The 23,768-nt window shown below is 44.6% G+C and overlaps 2 protein-coding genes across 2 annotated transcripts in view; both read left to right on the top strand.

Moving 5' to 3' along the window:
* HERC6 (HECT and RLD domain containing E3 ubiquitin protein ligase family member 6) overlaps window positions 1–11,839 on the top strand; it is a 62,012-nt gene extending 50,173 nt beyond the window's left edge. Inside the window, exons 19-23 of the mRNA XM_075543547.1 lie at window positions 4,525–4,591; window positions 5,569–5,639; window positions 8,782–8,965; window positions 9,063–9,165; window positions 11,542–11,839. Coding sequence (XP_075399662.1) covers window positions 4,525–4,591; window positions 5,569–5,639; window positions 8,782–8,965; window positions 9,063–9,165; window positions 11,542–11,786 — 670 coding nt within the window. The 3' untranslated portion in view covers window positions 11,787–11,839. The remainder of the gene's footprint in view (window positions 1–4,524; window positions 4,592–5,568; window positions 5,640–8,781; window positions 8,966–9,062; window positions 9,166–11,541) is intronic.
* A 4,996-nt stretch (window positions 11,840–16,835) lies between these two features.
* Window positions 16,836–23,768, top strand: part of HERC5 (HECT and RLD domain containing E3 ubiquitin protein ligase 5) — a 69,201-nt gene continuing 62,268 nt past the window's right edge. The window contains exons 1-3 of the mRNA XM_075544027.1: window positions 16,836–17,443; window positions 19,653–19,773; window positions 20,987–21,066. Of these exons, the coding sequence (XP_075400142.1) occupies window positions 17,155–17,443; window positions 19,653–19,773; window positions 20,987–21,066 (490 nt within the window). The 5' untranslated portion in view covers window positions 16,836–17,154. The remainder of the gene's footprint in view (window positions 17,444–19,652; window positions 19,774–20,986; window positions 21,067–23,768) is intronic.

Here is a 23,768-nt window from a genome sequence, read left to right as displayed (position 1 = left end):
ACCAATCTATAAAGTCCTCTTCAGACCCATGAAACGCAGGCAATGACACAGAATGCAGGAAGCTCACAGGCCAGTGGGTGCAAAGTCTTGTGGATCCAGTGGCGGTGGAAGCATCTCAGCGCTGGCAGGAGTCTCCACTTGGCTCCTCCAATTCCCAGGGTGCAAGGTCTGTCAGTGTAGTGCCGTGTGTCTTGTCAGTAGAGTATCTCTCAGGGAGTGAGCAGAGAGAAATGCCTCCTGCCTCCAAGGAGGAAATACAGCAATTCCCAGAATTCTCAGGAGAAGACCATGCCCACACAGAGGCTTCATTGACTATGACCCAGTTGAGAGACTAGACTCCACCCCTTCACTTTTAATCCTCTCAAGTCCCAAATTGACACCAGATGATGTAACTACCACTGTGCTGTTAAAAAAGATCCAATCAAAACAGTAGATTCTGAGGGCTTATGGTGGGTCAGTTAAATTCCAGGCAAAGAGGTCAGCTAAGAAGGTTGTAGTGACTCTTTTGGGGGATCCCTAAGGTCTTATCTAGAAGTCCTGGTGGCACAGTGGTTAAGCATTTTGGCTGCAATCTCAAAGGTCAGCAGTTCCAAACCACCCGCTACTCCGCAGGATAAAGATGGGGCCTTCTATTCCCATAAAGAGTAGAAACTCATGGGGAAGTTCTACCCTGTCCTGTAGGGAATTGAGAGGGGGTAACTGTGATAGAATTTCTTAAAGGACATAGGATGGTCATGAAAACTTAATATGCAGCAGTTTATGAACATGGAAACTTCATTATTGAGGAGAAGGCCAGGGAAATGCCCAGGAAATGTTTCCTACCCAAACAATGTACCTTCTCGAGCTACAAAGGTAGTAAGGGCTGTTGAATGTGAATCTTGTTGGGAAACTTCATCCTATCTATCCTAGAGACCTGGCCAGGCCCCTTTAGATTTCTTTTCATTCCCAAACTCAAAGAAGACGTAAAAGGATCATGATTTCATTCCCTCAAGGACGCCTAAACTGTTTTGATATCATGCAAATTGAGGGGCATAAAATTCTTTGCATAAAGGTTATAGAGATGAAAAACAGTAGTTTCAGAAGTACATAGACTTTGAGCATAGGTTCCCAAACTTATTTGGCTTACTGCCCCCTTTTCAGAAAAAAAAAAAATTATGTAGCATTCCTCACTTGGCAATGGAAAACTTTGTACAATAGCCTAGCATCCAGGAGAAAAGCAGTCTGCTTTTCCCCCAGGGATCATTCCAGAAGCCCCCATTGATGGCTTTGGGAAACACTGACCTAAATGGAGGGTGCATTGAGAAACAATAGCTTCACATTTTGATATTTTTAGTTAAGAACGTTTTCTTTGGTTTTGTAGCAATTTTTTTACTTACCCTCATGTATTTTGCTATATAAATATAAATGTTGGCATGCATATTGTTGTTGCTAATTGCTACTGAGCTGAGATTTATAACGTGTCAATGGACATACAATAAGAAACTGACAGAGTCAGAGTATGAATTCAGGATGGTCTACCTCGAACCTGGTATGCTGGATACCAAACAAAGAGAGGGAAATGAGTGATTAATTCAGGAGTCTGTGGAAAGGCTAAATCTAGGTCATGTAAAGAGTTAGCGTTCACTAGTAGGCAGCAGGTTGATGGTTGGACCTACCCAGGTTAGCTCCGAAGACAGCCCACTGAGTTCCTTCCTGCCGGTCCCAGCTTTCCTATCCGGGCCGAGCAGAGCCACTCTGCACCTATACGGCCTCACACTGACCCCCATTGGAGGTCGCTAACGGAAAAGGCATGCTCCGGGAAGCGGCAGCCAAGAAATCAAGCAACACGTTGCGCTGGGTGCATCTGCTGCCCAGACCTCTTTAACGTGTTGAAGAGCAGGGATGTCACTTTGAGGCCTAAGGTGCGCCTGACCTGAGCCATGGGGTTTTCGGTCACCTCATAAACACGTGAAAGCTGGACAGCGCGAATGAGGAAGGTCGAAGAAGAATCGATGTATTTGAATTAGAGTGCTGGTGGAGACTATTGAGACCACCATCGATTGCCAGAGGAAAACAAGGCTCTGTCTCAGAAGGAAGCCGGAATGCACGTTAGCAGCCAGATGGCAACACTTCATCTCGTGTACTTTGGCTGTGTCGTCAGGAGAGACCAGTCCGTGGAAAAGGACGCCGTGCTTGGAAAATTAGAAGGCGGAGAACAAGAGGAAGGGCCTCGAGGAAACAGACGGGCGCTGTGGCAGCAACAATACACTCCGACCTAACAATAGTTGTGAGGACGCCGCAGGACTGGGTGTCTGAGCTGCTGGGGGCCGGAGCCAACTTGATGGGACCACACAACAGTCAAAAAAGGAAAGTCTGCTCATCTTCACTAGACTGGAAGCAACGGATTGAGATGTCTTTTCCACTTACAGATCGACAACTGCTGAAGTCGTTTTTGTTAGGAAGTGTAGGGGTGGCAGAAGGTTCGGGAGAAGGGCTCTCTGCTCTCATGTACTGTCAGCAGAAGAATCAACTGCCTGGATTTACCCTGTAAGCCCTGACAGTACAGATCAGGGTTTATCAACAATCTTGACATTTTAGGCTGGAAAGTCTTTGTAGTCGGTGCTACCTGTGCATTGTAGGAAGCCTGGCAGCAATTCCACTCAATGCCAGAAACAGCCCCCCTTCTAGTTATGACCGCCAAGGCTATTACAAAACAACTCTTTGCTCTCAAGTCAATGCTGACTCATAGGGATGGTAGAACTGTCCCTGTGAGTTTCTGAAATGCTAATTCTTATTTTTATTAATTTGTTTGTTTCTATTTTTTCAATTTAATTTTACTTTCCATGAATATGAAAACAAAATAAGTTTTTTTAAACTTCCAAACTCCTTTAGCTTTCCAACCACCAAAGGTTATTCATTCAGTCCAAGTATTAAAAATCAAAACAAAAACTTTATTGGGACATAATCCAAATATCATATAATTCAATAGTTCAATCATATCAAGAAGGGTACAATCATTGCCACAATCAATTTTAGAACATTATTGCCTTGTACTCTTTGTTACTAGCTTCTCATTTCACCTCAAGTTCCCTTGCTGTACTGCCAGCTAATCCAGTCACTGTCTCTGAAGATTTATCCAGCCTGTATTTCATATACCGAAAAACATACAAATATGCAAAACAAAGACTCAAAAAAGAAAGCTAACCCAAAAAGAACAACAAAATAAAATGGAGAAAAATCTCAGTTGGAAAGAAAACAGAAAATATTAAAAACTAGAACAACTTTAAAATCAACCAAAGAGAGATCAAGTGAGAAGGTGTTAGATTTTAACCTGGCTGGACCTGTCTTTTTCCTTTTCAATGCCTTCTGCGTGACAGCAAAGCCTCCACATCCCTGGTCTATCATCAGAGGGGATTCCCCGGAGGCGTCGTCCACGTGCAGTTCTCTTCACTTTATTGTTTAAAGGAAATTTTTGCGTCCCAAAGAGGGTCAAATCAGATGTTACATTTTAACCTATTATAATGGATTTTCATCTATTATAATCATCTACAATACTCTGTCTGAAAACCAGGCTATTGTCATTCCATGACTATGGCCAGAGGGAAATCACCAAACGGTCCATTTATGTGTAGATCCTCTGAATGGATTTGGGACGTCCATTGTAATCCGTAGCCTTCTGCAAATCAGGAGTACATAATTTGAACTCTGATAACATTCCCTCTTCTGGATTTGGATCATATTATTTACAATCTTTGGATCACACAGGCTGGCGTTCTTCTTTCATGTGGACTTAGAGGATGTCTCCTCACTTTTTTGAAGACACGCCTTTAAGGTTACACACGCTATTCTTTGGAACAGCTGGGCACCACCCACATCGTCACCACGTTTCGTTGTGGCACCCATCTATTCAGTGCTCTCTTCACAAAGGGCATGGATCAGAGACCAGCACTTTTGGTGGTGAGGGTCCCGTCTTTCTCTCTTGGAGTAGCTGGTGGTGTCAAACCGCCCACGTTGCAGATCGCAGCCAAGCCACTACACCAGCAGAGCTCCTTAAAGATGACTCCAGCCTCGGTTCAGTGTCTCTTAGAAGGCAAAATCACCCCTCTGAGGATCACTGGTCTAGGTCAGGGGTCAGGAAACTGCGGTTCTTGAGCCTTTCAGTAAATACGTGTGACTGAAGTAAAATTGAAAAAAAAAATTAATGGTGATGTCATTTGTTTGTAAATATATATTTATGACTCTGAAACTATTTTTAGATGGTTGTGAGGGACAGGACTTCCTCTTCCATCTCAGCAGTTTGCGACCTCTAGTTTGGAGGAAAGGATGCCTTGTTGTTCCCTTTGCTTCCGCTGAGCCTCTGCGAGAGCAGACGGCCAACAATTCCGACTCCAGAAGTTGACTCTGGGAAGGGGCACTGAACGTGGAAGGGAGGCCACTGATCTTGCCACTTCTCCCAAAGTTCCGTTTTTCCCCAAGAAATGTTTATTATTTTTGAAAAGTTGAAGAGTTCAGTCTATACGATGTTTAAACCCAAATTTTCTTCAGGAGTTTGCAGGAGGTCCTCAGTGATGAGGCTGACGACATTGCCGAAGAGCTCTGTCTACACTTCTCCGTGAGTACTGAGCCAAGCCATCGGATGGTTTAGGTTTCGTCTGGTTGCTTGAGCTCCCCCCGCTCCCAGCCCACCCGCCCCACTCGCCATAAACAAAATTCTATAACACATCACCAAGTAACACTAATTACAGTGGTAAAATATTTTTTACTTTTAGTTATTTAAGATGTAGCTTTTGCTCCCATAACGAGTCATGGTTTCAGAAACACTGCGGGCCTGTTCTCGCCTGTCTATGAGGCCTCTAGGAGTCGGCATCGGCTCAGTGGCAGTGAGTTTGTGAGTTAGATTTCTCCTAATTGATGTTCCTGAGTAACACAGACTGTTTAACACCCGGCGACTAGCCCAAAGTGTGGGTGTTCACGCACACCCAGAGGTACCTCTGAAGAAAGTCCTGGTAATCTGCTTCCAAGGGGTCATGGCCTTGGAAAACCTGTGGATCAGTCTGACTGACATCAGCTAAGAATAGCAATGATGAGAATAACAATGGTGATCTCACAGTGGAGAGGCCGCTTTTTAAAAGTTGGCATAACAAAATAAGTTTCCATTTACCAACTTCTACACAAACTAGTCGCTGATGCTGGTGACATTTTCTCAGAGGTCATCATTCCAACCTGGTCGAGGGACCGTCATTTCTTGAGAAAAGTTCACATCTGCACTGTAGGACTTCCCTCCCCTCCCCTCCTCATGTAATACCTTCTAGCTATAGATTGACAGCTGAAGCGAAGAGTCAGCGGTTGGAGTCTTAGGAACGAGGCCAACAAATACAGGGAATACTTTCTATTGTAGAACATGGACACGTTCCAGGGGGTAGTGGGTGACTGATGGCTTTTTAAAAGGCTGAACTGCCCAAATAATTATTTCCTTTGTTCTTTTAAATGTTGTAAAGAAAGATGGTGTACAGCAACACTGGGGTATAGGCAGTTGGCGACATGATGATGTTCTTTCATGTTTTCTATTGGAATACATTTTGGTTACAGATATATTGGGACAAAAAGCATGCTGATTTAATACCAAATGGGGTGTCTACACCTGTGGACCAAACCAACAAGTAAGTTTTGAGATGTGGAAGATCTATATTAAAAATAATCATAATTTATAAATTATCAAGGGATCATGAAGGAGTAGGGAGCGGGAAGGGAGGGGAGAAAATGAGGAGTTGATACCAAGGGCTTAAGTGGAAAGCAAATATTTTGAGAATGACAAGGGCAATGAATGCACAAATATGCTTGGCACAGTGGATCTATGCATGGGTTGTAATAAGAGTTGTATGAGCCCCCAATAAAATGATTTAAAAATAATAATAAAATAACATTTGATGTTTTATACAAAGAAAAAAATGTTGGAACCAGAATTTCATGAAAAGTGGTTTGGCTCCAAGGCTCCTGCGGAATCTAATGATATTAACATAAAATATTTTTATTCTTTAAAGTTAAAAAATGTTCTTGAAGTTTTATGCTATAGTTTTAAGATTTTAAAAGACAAAAAAATCAATATAATAATCTGGTGTCAATGATAGTACAAATAAAGATTGACATTTAGCAGACACAGCTAACAAGGCCAAGGGATCAAACAAATGCAGGGCAAAGGAACAAAAAACTGCACAGAGGAAACATATCAGTCCTCTGTCTGTCTGTCTGTATCCCAACAAGCACTCGGGGCACAGGGAAAGTTACAAGGCACAAAAATAAAGGATTATCCCCCCAAAATGCCTTCTCCCTTCTCTGATGAACAGTTGAGCTACTTGTCATTCGGTAAGGGAGAAAGGCTGTAGAGCGGAAGGGGAGAATGGAGACAGGGTTCAAGACTGCCCTTGCTGTGCTGTTTGCTACTTAATCTACTTAGCAAATACTTTGGAATCCCTACTCCCAGGTCCTGGTGGCTCAATGTTTTGCATGCTTGCCTGAGTACTGAAAGCTAGGCAATTAGAATCCAGCATGCAACTAACTCTGAAGAACACTCTGGAGGTTGTCCTGCATCAGAATAGGCTCCATTGCACTCAATTCCAAGTGCTTGACAGACATCAGTGAAGCAGACAGACAAAATATGGAGCTTGAATTCCAGTGGGGTGGAAAACCAATGCACACATAAGTGATTATCAGATATCAGTATCAGATAAGGAGGTGGTGTGCCCATCCAAAGGCCCATGGTTCAAAGTCATTGGCTGCTTTGAAAGAGAAAGGTGACTATCTGCTCCCATAAGGATTGGCAGTGACAGAAACAGATCCATCTTGGAAAAGTACAGCCAGAATGCTTCTTGAAGGCCAGAATGGTCAGAATGGCCAGGCTTCATCTCCCATACTTTGGACATATTCTCAGGAGAGACCAGTCCCTAGAGAAGGACAGCATGCTTGGTAGAGTGGCAGGGCAGCGACAGAGAAGAAGGGCCCTCCACCGCAACAAAGGGCTCCAACATCCGAACAATTGTGAGAATGACACAGGGCCGGCAGTGTTCACTCTGCTGTCACTGTGAGTCAGCACTGACTATATGGCATGAGTCATATTCAACTCGATTATGGTGGGTTTCTCCTACCAGATGAGGATGAGTCCTCTAAAAAATATTAAAGCCAATTTTAATGCTAAATAAGTCACAGTTTCACTGCTTTTAAACTGTTTCTGACTCATAGTGACCCTGTGTAGGTTCTCCGAGACTGCATATCTTTATTGAAGCAGAAAACTCATCTTTCTCCCTCCAAGCAGTTGGGATGTTTGAACCGCTGAGGATACAGTTAGCAAGCTAATGCCTAATCCATAGCCCCACCAATTGAGAAACGAGTGTTACACATAGTGACCCACTGGAAACAGCTGCGACCAGCCTGTGGGAGCTGATTGTTAACATTTCAAACATTTTGAAAGCTGGTTGTTGAAGTATTAGTCGTTTGACATCTACTGATGTGTGAATATTTACACCAAGGAATGGGCAAATGCTGGCTTGCTCTAGTGTACACGTGCTCTTTCTCTTTCTTGTTTTTTCTTTTATTTTCAGAGATCCACTGGTTAACTTTTTATCAACACATTACTGGTTTCAGGGGAGGTCTGAGAGGGTTAGCTCGATTGAGCTAAACTGGTCCAGGAAGAAGGAGCTCTGTGAGCATTGACTGTGGGTTCAAGCAACATGAAATTCACCAACCTTATGATTCGCAGCCCTATGTCTAACACATATTATATATGTGTTATATGTAAATAAAACATATTAAAATTCACATGTATAATTCATATATATGCATGCATAAAACTTACATGAATCTAGACCACAGTGACTTTTTTAGTTAAAAGCATGTGTTGAAGCATCAGGAGGAACACAGGAGCTGGTTCAGCATCTAGCAGTTAGCGCTTAGTGGTTTCAGATTAAATGTGGAAAACCGAGATCTACTACGTTCTCTGGGATGCTGGACTTTTCTAATAAGTGTTGTTATGGTTATCATTGTCGTTCTTGTGGTTCATGTCACCCATTGCTGTCAGTGAACTCCAGCTCATGGTGACCCGACAGGGCAACTGCCCAACAGGTCTTCCAGGGCTCTCATCTGTACGTAAGCCGTCTGGCACCTCTTGTTCTGCTTGGGAGCGAGTGACCGGTCTGAACCACATTCCCTTTGATTAGCAGCCAAGTGCTTAACCACTGCACCACCAGGGCTCTGTGTAAATAGATCAGTAGCAAATCTCTTGTAGCTTCAGGAGTCATCACAAGTTCTGCCCCTTGCGTTGTCCAACCATCACCATGCACGGCTTCCCATCATTTCCTCCAGCACCCTCAAAAGCTCAGTGACCCCCAAGCACCATGTCCCCCTTCTCTCTTCCTGCCACCAGTCCCTGACAACCACCCATAAACTTAGATCGCCATACACCTATCTATTTGAGACATTTTGTAAAGTGGGATCATACGATATTAGCCATTTTTGTGACTGGCTTATTTCATTCAGCACAACGTTCCCAAGGTGTCCTTCATGTTGTGCCATGTCCCGGTTGCCTACCTTTCATCTGGTGAGAGGTATGAAGGTGGTTTCTACCTTTTGGCTACTGTAAGCAGAGCTGCAATAAACATGGGTGTACAAGTATCAGTGGAGGGTTGTTTGGTGTTTTTCCTGGTGTGATTGTCCATATTTCATGCTTCCTTCTATAATATAAACAATTTTTTTTCTTACAAAGCACAATCATTGGCCACTTTCCTTTCTATCCCCCTTGCGTTCCTGCAGGAGGGACTATGTGTCTAAGCATGTTGATTACATCTTCAACACCTCCATAAAGGAAGTATATGAGGAATTCCAGAGAGGATTTTACAGAGTCTGTGACAAGGAAATAATTGAGTTTTTCCAGCCTGAGGAACTAAGGTCAGCAGTCACTGGAAATACTGATTTTGACTGGGAGGAATTTGAAAATGTAAGTGACTCCTGAAGTGTCTCACAGTTCTTAAAATAGCTACTGTCCACGCCCCCGGCCCTCACTCCACAAACCTTGTTTCTCTCTTTTCCTCAAGAGTGCAACGTATGAAGAAGGGTACCACAAATCACATCCAACTATTGTGATGTTCTGGAAAGCTTTCCACAAACTAACGCTGGATGAGAAGAGAAAATTCCTCTGTAAGTATTACATTAAAAGATGGAACTGTAAATATGTGTATTCAGGTATGCGTGCTTGTGTATAAAAATTGGCTGATGGCAATGAGTTTGGGGGTTTTAATGCATGTAAATATGAAATTTTAAAAAGTTTTTTACTTCATATATAGAGTTTGTATGTATGTGTGTGTATATATATATGCGCTTTTAAAAGCTTGTGCAAAAATTCTATTATTTCTCTACTGCATTCTCTGTGTACTTTTGGAAGCCCCCTCATATATAAAATAAACGTTGTGATAAAATCATTATTAATGGTGAAATGTGTATTCATGGTAGAGTAATTATTAGAATCCAAATCCTTCACCTTCTTTCTCTTAGATAAGCTGTTTCCCAGTATGATGGTGGTGGTGGTGGTGGTGGTGGTGGTGGTGGTGGTGGTGGTGGTGGTGGTGGTGGTGGTGGTGGTGGTGGAGGTGGTGGTGGTGGTGGTGGTGGTGGTGGTGGTGGTGGTGGTGGTGGAGGTGGTGGTGGTGGTGGTGGTGGAGGTGGTGGTGGTGGTGGTGGTGGTGGTGGTGGTGGTGGTGGTGGTGATGATGATGGTGGTGGTGGTGGTGGTGGTGGTGGAGGTGGTGGAGGTGGTGGTGGTGGAGGTGGTGGTGGTGGTGGAGGTGGTGGTGGTGGTGGTGGAGGTGGTGGTGGTGGTGGTGGTGGAGGTGGTGGTGGTGGTGGTGGAGGTGGTGGTGGTGGTGGAGGTGGTGGTGGTGGTGGTGGTGGTGGTGGTGGTGGTGGAGGTGGTGGTGGTGGTGGTGGTGGTGGAGGTGGTGGAGGTGGTGGTGGTGGTGGTGGTGGTGGTGGTGGTGGTGGTGGAGGTGGTGGTGGTGGTGGAGGTGGTGGTGGTGGTGGTGGTGGTGGTGGTGGTGGTGGTGGTGGAGGTGGTGGTGGTGGTGGTGGTGGTGGTGGTGGAGGTGGTGGTGGTGGTGGTGGTGGTGGTGGTGGTGGTGGTGGTGGTGGTGATGGTGGTGGTGGTGGTGGTGGTGGTGGTGGTGGTGGTGGAGGTGGTGGTGGTGGTGATGGTGGTGGTGGTGGTGGAGGTGGTGGTGGTGGTGGTGGTGGTGGTGGTGGTGGTGGTGGTGGTGATGGTGGTGGTGGTGGTGGTGGTGGTGGTGGTGGTGGTGGTGGTGATGGTGGTGGTGGTGGTGGTGGTGGTGGTGGTGGTGATGGTGGTGGTGGTGGTGGTGGTGGTGGTGGTGGTGGTGGTGGTGGTGGTGGTGGTGATGATGAACATCATCGAAAGTTTTAGGTTATGCTCTCTTCTTTTTTTCCACTCCACTCGACTCTTTATTTCTTGTTAATGTAAATATATATGCAGCACCAAGACCCCACTGCTGTTGCATTGATTCCTATTCAGGGCGACAGTATGCAAACTTTCTGAGGCAGTAAGCATTTTTCGGAACAGAAAGCCTCATTGTTCTCCCCCAGAGTGACTGGTGGGTCTGAACTGCCAACCTTGATGCATTCTCTCACCTTCCCCTCTCATTTTATTACTGTCTTAGTTATCAAGTTCTTCTATAATGGAACTACCATAAGTGCATGGCCTTAAAAAAAACCAAAAATGTGTTTTCTCATCATTTAAAAGGCTAGAAATGCAAATTCAATAAACTAGCCTTCAGGGAAGCGTTCCTCGGTCACCTCTGGGGGAGGGGCCTTATCTCCGCTGAGTGTTTCCTGACTCCTTTGAGAGCTCTGTGTGGCACAGCATCTGCCTTCCCCATCTCTGCTTACTAGCTTGTTTAGTCTCTGGTGGAATAGTAGTTACACATTGGGCTGCAAACCGCAAGGTCCACAGTTTGAAACCCCCAGCCACTCAGTGGGAGAAAGATGAGGCTTTCAAATTCTGCAAAGAGTTACACAGTCTTGGAAACTTACATGGCAGTTCTGCCCTGTCCTTTATGGTCTCTGTGAGTTGGAATCAACTCTATGCCAGTGAGTTTGGGTTTGGGATATCTCAAAAGAGATTGATTCAAGATATAGTCTATAATGATCCTGATTCATTAATATAACAAAGAAACCACTGGCAGCTACACTGGAGAAAGATGGATGAGCTGATCCCATAAAGAGTTACAATCTCAGAAACCCACAGGGGCCTGTCCCATAGGGTCACTCTGAGTTGGCATAGACTCCAGGGCAGTGAGTGGACAATGGAATCACGAACATAGACACCAAATGTCATGATTGTTCCACACTCTGTCTACATGGCCTTGTATAGCTTTCTCCACAAGAACCCAAACTTTATTTTTTACGTGTGATTCAATTTTTCCTTCCTTTTAAGTTTTGTTCCATTAAAAACCCTTTCAAAAACAAAAATATAAAAAATCTTAACCAGATTCTATTTCTTTCTAGTTTTTCTTACAGGAAATGATAGGCTGCCTGCAAAAGGCATAAAGAACGCTGGGATAGTATTTCGTTGTCCTGAAAGTCTCAGTGAAAATGATTACCCATCATCGTTGACATGTCATAATATCCTGGACCTCCCCAAATACACCACAATGAGAAGAGTGGAGGACGCACTTAAAGTCACCATCCAGAACTGCCGAGGGTTCGGATCCTTCTGTTCTTCCGTCCATGTAACAAATACACCTGGTTGATGCATGTTACTTAGAATCAATTGGCAAGTGTTGGAACAGACCATAAGTTATGAATCAAGGATGATATTTTTAATTGAATAAAATTATGAGGCAATACTGCTTGTCTTCCTGACCTTGTTATTTAAGATGTCTGCTTTTTTTACTGAATAATTATAATTTTAAAATAAACTAAATGTTAGAGACTGACCTTTCTAAAAATTATGGTATGTCTAATATATAGTCTAAAAATATAAAAGATACATTGATGTTTGAGTAGAATACACTAAAATATAAATTAATTGAACATTTTAAATATTTTTGAGTTATGCTGATGTATAGTTTATATTCATAATCTCTATTGAGCTCTGGTTTTAGCATTCTGCTCAATAATTTATTTGAAAAGTCGAAATGGTAAGGGATTAATTAATTAATTATTACATATATATTCTATATCCCACGAACCGTTGTAAGTGCAGATCTGTATGTGCAGTTGATTGAACACTGAGCCAATTCAGGAACTCCTGTTTAATTTTAGTTGGGAAAAGGTGAAGAGGATAAAAGATATCATCATCATGAATTATTACAGGCCACGGTGGGAAATGTATAGCATAATGGTTACACATTGGACTGCGAATGGCAAGGTCAGCAGTTCAAAACCACCAGCCACTCCACAGGAGGAAGATAAGGCTTTCTGCTCCTGTAAAGAGTTCTAGTCTCAGAAACTCACAGGGGCAGTTCTACCTTGTCCTGTGGGGTTGCTATGAATTGGCAGCAACTCAATGGCAGTGAGTTTGTTTTGTTTTATTTATGGTGGGAAATTGCCAATCAGTTTCTTGGAGACATTATATCTGAGATTAAATTTTGTACTGTAAGCTAGGTTGCAAATGTCTGCTGTTCATTTCAAACCTTACACAGGATCCTTCTGTAGTGATACTTTGAGGAATGAATGAGTGGAAGAGGTGGGAGAGATCGATAATTTATGAGAGCCAAGGACACAGAAGGTGTGATGCCTAGAAAAACATGACCCAACCACCCCTAACAAATTCACAATTATGTCAGAGATGTCTGATTTCCATAACAAATAGAATGAAGACCCCAGTTTATTCTGTTTGACCCTGAAGGATGATCTTCAACTCTTAGGGATTCGCAGCCACCTGACTTTTAAGATACGCTCTTCAGGGCTTTCACGTCAGCATATTCTTTCCTGGTGAAAAGGAGCGGGTTCTACCCAGATTCAAGGAAGAAAGGACACCAGTCCTCTACAAACTCTTTCAGAAAATTGAAAGCGTGGGAATACTTTCCAATTAATTCTATGAAGTCAGTATTACCTGCTACTGAAACCAGACAAACACATTACAGGAAAACTATAGCAACATGTCTCTCATGAACATGCTACTGTTAGGGCCCATCCAGTTGATTCTGACCCATAGCAACCCAATGCGCAGCAGAACGGGACACTGCCTGGTCCTGCGCCATCCTCACAATTGTTTGCATACTTGAGCCCATTGTGACAGTCACTGTGTCCATCCAGCTCCTTGAGGGCCTTTTTTTTTAAGCTGTCCCTCTACCAAACATGGTGTCCTTCTCTAGGGACTGGCCTTTCCTGACAACATGTCCAAGTCTGTGAGATGAGAGCTTGCCAGTCTTTCCTCTAAGGAGCACTCTGGCCTTACCTCCCCTGCAACAGATTTGTTTCTGCTTTTAGCAGTTCAAGGTACTTTCAATATTCTTCTCCAGCACCACAATTAAAATGAATCAATTCTTCTTCAATCTTCCTTGTTCAATGTCCAACTTTCTTTTTTTAAGTTATTTTATTGGGGGCTCATACAACTCTTATCACCATCCATACATACATCAATTGTGTAAAGCACATTTGTACATTGGTTGCCCTCATCATTCTCAAAACATTTGCTCTCAACCTAAGAGCCTGGAATCAGTTTCTCATTTTCCTCCTCCCTCCCCACTCCCCCCTCCCTCATGAACGCTTGATAATTTATAAATTATTATTTTGTCATATCTCACACTGTCCAACATCTCCCTTCAGCCACTTTTCTGTTGTCCATCCCCCTTGTCATCGGTTCCCCCTCTCCACTCCAGCCTCTGTCCACCCTCCCAGTATCATCACTCTCACCCCTGGTCCTGAAGGGATCATCTGTCCTGGATTTCCTGTGTGTCCAGTCCCTATCTGTACCAGTGTGCATGCTCTGGTCTAGCCACATTCGTAAGGTAGAGTTGGGATCATGATAGTGAGAGGTGGCGGGGGTGGGGAAGCATTAAAGAACTAGAGGAAAGTTGAATGTTTCATTGTAAAATCCAACTTTCACAGGCATAGGGAACCATTGAAAATACCATGGCTTGGGTCAGGTGCACCTTACTCCTGAAAGTAAACTCCTTGTTTTTCAATCCTTTAAAGAGGTCTTGTGCAAGATGTAGATACTTTATATAGAAAGTGATCCCAGGTAAGCAGGAGTGAGAGAGTTCAAGGAGTCGACAGAAAGAGATGACAGGGTGTGTGCTTCTTAGTGACCGAGTGCAACAGACAACTAGGTATATCCCAATGGCTGCTTCCTGAGGGAGCGTGCCTCGTGATTGCCTATTGGGGGCAGGGAAGAGACCCTGGAGGCCTTTGCCTACTCCCTATCTACTGACTACGTTCTGTGTTAGCTCTCCCTTTCGCTCCAAATAGGTCCTCTAGCTCTGGTAATACCAAAGATCAGCAGTTGGACAGAGAAGGGATGGCAGCTCGCTTAGGTGGGAATGGTTATAGGGGCGTAGTCACCCTGAAAGGTGACTACGGACTGGAGTCATGGGTGCTTCACCTGTCTCTACTGGACCTGTAAGCTGATCTTGTTTATGAATTTGACTTTGTTCCACGGCTTTCTCCAGGGCCTTCTAGTGTGGTTCTTTTCAGAGCAGTTGGTAGTGGTAGCGGGGCTCATGTGCGTCTGGTCGCAGAGCTGTGGGGCTGATGTTTGAGTGGTCCGTGAGCCCACGGGACTAATTGTTCCCATCTGCCCGTTGGTTGTCACCATTCTTCTTTCCTCTGGAAGGAGAGAGATCAATAACTGCACCATACAGAACCACGTTTTAAATTTTTTAATCATTTGATTGGGGGCTCTTACAGATATGATAACAATCCAGAAATCAATTATATCAAGCAAACTTGAACCTATGTTGCCATCATCATTTTCAAAACATTCTCTTTCTCCTTGAGCCCTTGGTATTAGCTCCTCTTTTTTTCCTCCCTCCCCCACCTTCCCACCCTCATGAACCCTTGATAAATTATATATATTTTTTCATATCTTACCCTCTCTGCTGTATCCCTTTACCCATGTTTCTGTTGCTCATCCCCCTTTGGGGGTGCACATCCACCACTGCTATCAATTTCCCTTTGATCCCCCTCCTCCCCCTCCACTAATAGTGTCGCTATTCCCATTACTATTTCTGAGGGGTTTATCTGCCCTGACTTCTGTGTGTCGAAAGCTTTTATCTGTACCAATGTACAAACTCCAGTGTAGAAAGATTTGTGAGGTAGAGCTGGGGTCATAATAGTGGAGGGAAGGAAGCATTAAAAACTAGAGGAATGGTGTGTGTTTCCTCAGTGTTAAACTGCACCCTGGCTGAATTGTCCCTTCCTTGTGACCCTTCTGTGAAGGGATGTCCAATTGTCTACAGATGGGCTTTGGGTCTCCACTCCAAACTCCCTCATTCACATCGATATAATCATTTGTTTTGGGTCTTCTAATGCCTGATACCTGATCCCGTCAATAGCTTGTGATCACACAGGCTGGAATGCGTCTTCCATGGGGCCGTTGTTGCTTCCCTGATAGATGGCTGCTTGTTTCATTTAAGCCTGTAAGACTCCAGACACTATATCTTGTAATAGCCAGGCACCACCCTCTCTCTTCACCACATTTGCTTATGCACCCATTTTGTCTTCAGCACTCGTGCTGGGAAGGTGCGTGTCACACAGTGCCAGGTTTTCTATAACCCCCTTTGGAACCTCAGTCACGATTCATCAAACAAGGATGTAAAAGATCATCTTTGTGAGCATCATTGATTGACCATCCCTGAGACGATGGTCCCGATCCCCCCAGGCTCAGCTGCTCATATTCCTTCACATCCAAGGACATCTTTGCAGAAAATACCCATGTACAAATATTCTCTACCAAACCTACATATACGTGTGGGTATCCCTCCACACTTTCCCTTTCAAGCTTGGTCAGCCTGTGTGTCTATCCAAACATTGCAAGATTGTGTCTAAGAGGGTTACTTCTGTTGCCTAATATAGTGACCCTTGTCCCCAATTACAGTCATGCTTCAAGCCCAGTGCTTTGGTCTGGACCTCAGCACAAACACTGCTATTGTTTCCACTGCTGACAGTGTTTTGATAGTCCCGGATTTATCAAGTGTTCTGATGTTTGGGCTACACTATGGTGGTACATGAAATTTGAAACCTTCTGGCAACACGGTTTTTATGAGAATGAATATAGGAAAAGAAGAAAAACATTGTAAAAGTTTTCTACCGAGTTGCTGGTAATGCTGTAATGAATAATGTTGCAGTTCAATGTAGAAAGATTTTTATTCATATAATCCAAAAAACAGTTCGTTTAGACATCCTCTAGGCACTGAGTCCTCCTGCTCAAAGCTATGGAGACAAGTCTGGACCATCAAGGGCGCATCCTGGCTGTAATTCCTCCGAGGAAGAGCTACCGTCCATCCAAGCTTCTTCGTCAGCACCTTCATTCAAGTGCTTCCATTCTTCCCTGAGATGGATTGGTGCAGTGACTGCAACTGCGGGCTCCAGCCTAGCGACTTGTGAGGATGGCGCAGGGTCCCTCTGAGCTACCAATTTACAGCTATGTGTATCTCGTGTGATTCTACCATTAAAAATGGCCCGTAAACATGATTAAGGATTTCATATGGTCCGGTATGGGGGAGGGGCGAGGGGGTACGTCCAATGGGGGGAGGAGGAGTGGGAGGACCAAGTGAAACCGTGAGTTAGCAAGGTGGGTGCCACGAGCCCTAGTGACCTTGCATCTGGTCACTCTGTCCAATCCCTTCACAACCTGTCACCAACTTGTTGACTGTGGCCCCATCTCAAACCAGCCTTGAATCTTCTGAGTTTCCCTTTCGTTTTCCGCTTCTATTCTGCAAGCTTAGAAACCAAATCAGTTTCGTTTCCCTCGAACGGCCGGCCTCGCCCCCAAACAGCTGGCTACATAGGCGGCCGCCTGGACAGCGGCGGGGCTCGAGGCTGGGGCTCCGAGGACTCCGGAGGCTGCGGGCGCCCTGAGTCGCCCTTCGCCATCCTGTCCTTGCCTCGCTCCGCGGGCGGCTCACTCCGTTCCCCCCAGCGCCCGGAGTCCCGGCGAGCGGCGCGGGTGCCATGGATCGCAGCCGGCGAAGGAGGTCGCGGGGCCGCGCGCGCTCGGCGCCCCGGCCGGATCCCGAGGGGCGCCCCCGCGCACCCCGCCCCGCAGCGTCCGTGGGCCCGCGGGCCGCGGGGCTCTGGCTCTTCCCCAGCCCCGCGGGCCTCCTCCTCTCCTGCGCCCGCAGGCCCAAGGAGACGCGCCAGATCTGCTGCTCCGGGGAGCGCCTGGCCGTGCTGGAGCGCGGCGGCGCCTCGGTGACGGTCCACCAGCTGCCGGCGAGGGGCGACCGGGCCGGGACGCTCAGTGAGTGGGGCGGACGGCGCCGCCCGGCCTTCCAGTTCGGGCGGGGGTCGTGGGGGGCTGCGGCTGAGACCCTTCTCCCTATAGTGCCTGGAGTGGGGGAGGGGGGGAGCGGCACGACTCTTTGCTAAGTGGAAATGGGCGACCAGTAAGGGACCTAGCACTGGGGCTGTCTCCGGTTGCCCTAGAAACTCGAGAGGCTCTGAGGCCGTCCTTCCCATTCGCTGGGAGCCGGAGGTCCTTCATCCTGGGTCCCAGAGCGCCCTTCTCAGGATGTTGATGCGAAATAGATGGTCGGCCCTGTAAACCGAAGTGATGTGGAGGGTGTGAGCGTGGACCGGGCAACACGTGGATCTTGTTAGCCAGGTGCTCCATTCACACACACACACACACACACACACACACACACACACACACACACACACACACACCCAGCGCCTCCTCACCGCGCCCCGCCCCCACATGCCCACATTCCCCTTCTTCTTGGGACAAACCTGCCTCCACCAGCGCCTTAGCCAGAGAGAAAGGATGCTTTCGGCATCGCGAAACTCGATGAAACCGTTCTACTGTGCCCTGTGGCTATTCACAGAGATATCACACTTCTGAACTTCCTTTTAAATAGATGTTAATAGTGATTGTGTAAATTATCACACAGAATATGGCACTCTTCCGATTCCCAAACATCGTAAAGAGTGCTTTCAATTGCACTGCTCTGAAATCCCTCCCTCTCTGAAGAGTCAAGGTAGGGACCGTGGCTCCTCTTTACAGGTGGTGGTTGGGTGCCTTCCACGGGGTCTGACTCAGAGGGGCCTACAGGATAGAGCCCAACTGCGCCATGGGGTTCCCTAGACTTCAGGAAGTGGATCCCACAGCTTTCTTCCCCAGAGCAGCTAGACCAGTGGTTCTCAACCTTCCAAAGGCCGTCACCCTTTAATATAGTTCCTCATGTTGTGGTGACCCCCAGCCACAAAATTATTTTCGTTACTACTTCATAACTGTAATTTTGCTACTGTTATGAATCGTAATGTAAATATCTGATATGCAGGATGCATTTTCATTGTTACAAATTGAACATGATTAAAGCACCGTAATTAAAGTATTAATTAAAGCATTATCCAGTAAGTATCACTCATGAAGTGTCGCTTTTATCTCCAATACTGCTTTAAACAGAGTAGCTGCTTTCAACAACAGCAGCTGCTTTCTACCCTGTCACATACACCTGTATTTGTACGGGATGTACATGATGTGGTTGGCACGATGATGCCATGACGCCAGGTACTGTGTACTGGTCTGTGGGCGTATCTGCATGTGGGCGTATCTGCATGTGGGCGACCCACCTGGAGACGGATAGAGGAGCGATGTCTCGGTTCCTAAGACCTTGGGAAATATGTGTTTTCTGATAGTCTTAGGCAACCCCTGTGAAAGGGTCGTTCAACTTCCAAAGGGGTCGCGACCCACAGGTCGAGAACCACCGAGCTACACTGTTCTAACAGCGATCTTGGTTTACTTAACCACTGCTCCACCAGGATCGCCTGTTTTTCCAGGAAGGGGAAAGTAAATACCTACATTCTACTAATAATTTTACAATTTACGTTCCTATATTTAAGTCTTTTGATAGATTTTGTGAGTTTGGTTCTGGGGTTTGGATCCAGGTGCATTCTGTTGCCTGTGTAAATCCAGTTGTCCCCTCACCATTCATTCAAGAGAGGATTCTTTCTTACTGGATGACCCGTGGAACATTGTTGACAGTCCATGCACAATGTGTACAGTTGTAATCTTTGAAGTATTGCCTAGTTGAAACAATGGCATCTAACTGCTGTTTTGTTTTTAATGTCTAGAGCATCTTCCCAATTGTTTATTGGTCCTTGCTCTTTTTTTTGTAAACCACTTGTTCATATCTCTGTCCCAACTAATTAAATAAGAATCGAAAAGCAAATAACTGCTTTATAATTTAAGGGTCAACCTCAGTTAAAGCAAAGTATGAATCAATCCTTCCTCAAAGTGAAAGAAATCCTTTGTTAAAGCAATAATCACTTCGTTTTGTAGGCTTTTAATTCTTGAATTTTTAAAAAGACAATTTCATGTTAAGTCAAAGGTTTATAGTTGTAATTTTCAAGGCGTTTAATTGTATTATCATGAAATCAGTCATAAGAATCAGGGTGATCAGTAATGATCAGACTGATGATAGTTCCTGATTGGATTGACTCTCCAGAGCATATTAAATTAGAAAGAAAAATGAAGATACATTCCATGGACCAGGGAGCAGAGCACATGCTGATTTTATCCTCGGATGGAAAACCATTTGAGTACAACTTTAGTATTAAAGATGCAAGGTAAGGAACTATTTTAATTGTATTAAAAATTACTTAAACAGACCAGCCAGAACAGAAATAATGAATGTGTTTATGCATTGTGAAGAATGTCACCTAACAAGTTGTGTAGAAATTATTGAATGGGGACCTAAACTGTTCTGTAAACCATCACAGAAAACACCATGAAATATAATTTTTTTAAAGTAGAAGAGTCTGAGAAGTCCCAATATCAGCAGAAAAGGAAAAACATAATAATTCACTTACAGCTAAAACTAAATTCACTGCCATCAAGTCAGTGCTGACCGATAACTCTTTCTAGGAAAAGGTTGCCATAGATTGTCCAACAAAAGTTAGGTATTCAAAAATTAAAGGTGTTTCTTTGTTTGTTTCCTTTTAACCTTTTCTTGCCTTTTTATTAATCATTTTATTGGAGGCTCTTACAATCTTATAACAATTCATCATTCAAATGTATTAAGCACACTTGTACATCTGTTGCCATCAACATTTCCAAAACATTTTCTTTCTACTTGAGCTCTTGGTATCAGCTCCTCCGTTGCCCCCTCTTTCCCCTACCTTTCCACCCTCGGGAATACATGATCAATTATATATTATTATTTTTATTTTGTGTCTTAAACTGTCCAATGTCTCTCTTCACCCACATTTCTGTTATTCGTCCCTCTGGGGGGTGGCTATGTATCCAACCTTGTGATGGGTTCCCCCTTTCTCCCTCTTCCTCCCTTCCCTGTCCCCCTACCCCCCCTACCCTCATGATATCACTACTCATACTACTGTTCCTGAGGGTTTTATTTGTCCTGAATTTCAAGTGTCTATAACTCTTATCTGTACCAATGTGTGTGTTGTTTTAAAACATAGAAAAACTGCATCATATGGAATTATGGTGAGGCTTGATAGATGATATGAATCACAATTTATTTTCATCCTGTATTATTACTGCATCTAAAATGTATTATTTGCAAAAGATTCTTTTGGAATCATCTTGTTATAATTATATAATATACATTATTTTCCACCAACTGAAACTTGTCTATTTTTCATTATTTGATAAATAATATTTATGTCCAAATGTGACAAAGTATATTTATTATTATTGTTTTTAACTTTAGTCTCAGTCCTAATGCAGTGGGCTTGGTAGCTTGTTTTGTTCTTTTAAATAGTTTCAACTTTGATCATCGTGACTTTCTATGTTGGTGACTGACGAACTTTTCCCCATCAGGTTGCAATGTGTTTTACAAGGGGAAACTCCCATCATTCAGATCGCATGTGGAGATTATCATTCTCTTGCACTCTCCAAAGGTACTTTGTCCTTTATAGATGGCTTACAATAAGCAACAACTTAAACTCACTGCCATGGAGTTGAGACCAACTAACAGTGTGACCCTATAGGACAGGGCAGAACTGCACCTGTGAGTCTCTTGTGGGTTGTAATTCTGCAAGAATAGAAAGCTACTTCCTCCCAACCCCCCCCCCCCCCAGGAGCAGCTGATGGTTTCAAAGTGCTAAGCTTGTGGTTAGCAACCCAACCCATAACCACCCTGCTGCCAGGGCTCCAGATTGCTTTTTAGGGACAGCAAATGATTTAATAGAATTTATGTACTTCACCTTGTAACAGAACAGAAACATGATTTGAATTAGATATGGCTTGGAGCATTCATTATTAACCAAACGAACAAACTCACTGCCCCAGAGCAGATGCAGACTCATAGTGACCCTATAGGACAGGGTAGAACTGTCCCTATGAGTTTCTGAGACTGCGACTCTTCACAGGAGTAGAAAGCTCAGCCTTTCTCCCTCGTGCTGGTGGTTTTGAGCTGCTGACCTTGCAGATCGCAGCCCAATGTGCGATCACTATTAAAGGAGCTGCAAATGAGACCACTATTAGACAGCTAAATCTTCTCCTTTCTATAACTACTCTGAATACATTTTGTTCCATGTATTTATTTTTTAAGACATGAAATAATGAAAATATTCTGAATAATCAAAATTGTCCTCTCTGGAATGAGGACCTGGCCCACCCTTGTGAAAAACCTTCTTGCCGTTTCCTGTACTCAAAGTCAGCACTTTGAAATCCCCAGCTGCTCTGCGGGACAAAGACAAAAGCTTTCTTCTCCTGTAAAGAGTGACAGCCTTGGAAGTCCACAAGAGCAGTTCTACCCTGGCCTGTGGGACCATTACCATTCCATGGGAGTGAGCTCACTCACCTCCCACAGCAGGTGCGCAGACTACCTCAGGTTAACCTCTGAGGTACTACAGCAATTTAATTTTTGGATTTAGGGCTTCTTTATTGTTTCCTGTTTTATATCAGAATTCATAAGGATGAGAAATGGCTAGTTGAAGGGGGAGACATAAAGAAACTTGGCTTTGAAAAGGATAATTAAGGCAGGAGGTTGATTGAGGGGAACTCACGATTAAGAGAAAATGTGAGTGGATGCGGCAAATAGAAGATGCTTATAAAAGAAATGGAAGCTGGGGTTCGACCATCGGCTCCAGGTGCAGCCAAGTTGATGTTGACACATGGAGTTATTGATGGAGGGTTTTCCAGCTGTAGATCACCAGGCCTTTCTATCACAGCACCTCTGGGTGGAGAAACTGCTAAGCTTTGGGTTAGCAACCGAGTGTGTTAACCATTTTCACCACCCAGGCAATCCTTCCAAGAGACCTGGCTCGTAGCAACCGTATAGGACAAAGTAGAACTGCCCCATAGAGTTTCCACAACTGTGATCTTCACAGGGCCAGGTGACCGCATCTGCTTCCGACAGAGTGGCTTCTGGGTCCCCACAACAGGGTTCCAAACGTCCATGGCCATTGCGTCAGCTCCAATTCAGAGCGACACTGTAGGGCTTCTAAGACAATGCATTTTTACAAGGGCAAATAGCCTCATCTTTCTTCCTAAGAGTGGCTGGTAAATTTGAACCGAAGACATACATCATGCTTAGTAGCCCAATACTTACCCCTTAGCACCACCAGAACCCTTACCAGGGTTCCTACACGCTGCTGCCATTGAGTCCAATTACAGCTCATACTGACTTTATAGGGCAAGGCAGGGCACCCTAGAACATCTCAGATTTTATGGGAGCAGAAGGCTCCTGAGCAACTAGTGGATTTGAACCATTGACATTTGTGTTAAATCATTCTATTTGTGTAAAATATAATCAAAACGTGTGGAGGAAAGGCTCTGTCTCCCACCAAATCCTGTAGTTATTCATTCTCTGATACCTTTGTCTGAGTCTGTGTGACACAGTTAACCCCAACAGATGCCACCCAAGGAAGGGTCTTCCTGAACAATAGGCTCCATGTGTTCAATTGTGCTGTAATTCCAAGTAGGTTTTTAAGGCATTTGAGATGTGTAGGCAACTAAGAGGGGAGTAGAGAAAAAGAACAGGTCCACAGTGGGTTTTCCCGGTCGGAGCATGGTGGCTGCAACAGTGTGCTCAGGCATAGAAACGAGGACCGTGAAGTGTTCCGTTCTGTGTGCATTGGGTCGCTCTGGGCTGGAACTGACTCGAGGGCACCTAGTAACAGCAACCGCGGGCTTCTGGTTTTCATGAGCCTTTTTGTGGGCCCTCCAGGAGCTGGATTGACACCGTGGCTGCAACAATGGGCTCAAACATAAGAACAGTTGTGAGGCTGGAGCAGGACCGGGGAGTGTTCTGTTTTATAGTGCATGGGGTCGCCATGGGTCAAAACTCACACTCTGGTGCCTAATGACAATTTTGTGGGGTTTTTTAAAAGACGTTTTACCATGAATTTGAGTGTAATACATTCAAATCGCTCTCCTGTAGCTTTTAAGGTGGAGGATGAGGATTGGGTGTGATTGCTAGCGCCGAAGGGAAGGTTGGTCTATATTTTCTGATTCAAACATATGCAATCTGAGAGGTCTCTCATTTGAGTACAAGATATTTTGATATTATGTTATGTACAGGTCAGTCTCTGGAGAAGGGGAGCATGCCTGGTTAAGAGGAGGGTCTGCCAAAAAGAAGACCCTCATCAAAATAGAT

Source organism: Tenrec ecaudatus, chromosome 3 (genome assembly GCF_050624435.1).
Source record: "Tenrec ecaudatus isolate mTenEca1 chromosome 3, mTenEca1.hap1, whole genome shotgun sequence".
NCBI lineage: Eukaryota > Metazoa > Chordata > Mammalia > Afrosoricida > Tenrecidae > Tenrec > Tenrec ecaudatus.
Note: the sequence above shows the minus strand (reverse complement) of the source record. Positions and strands in the feature narration are given on the sequence as shown.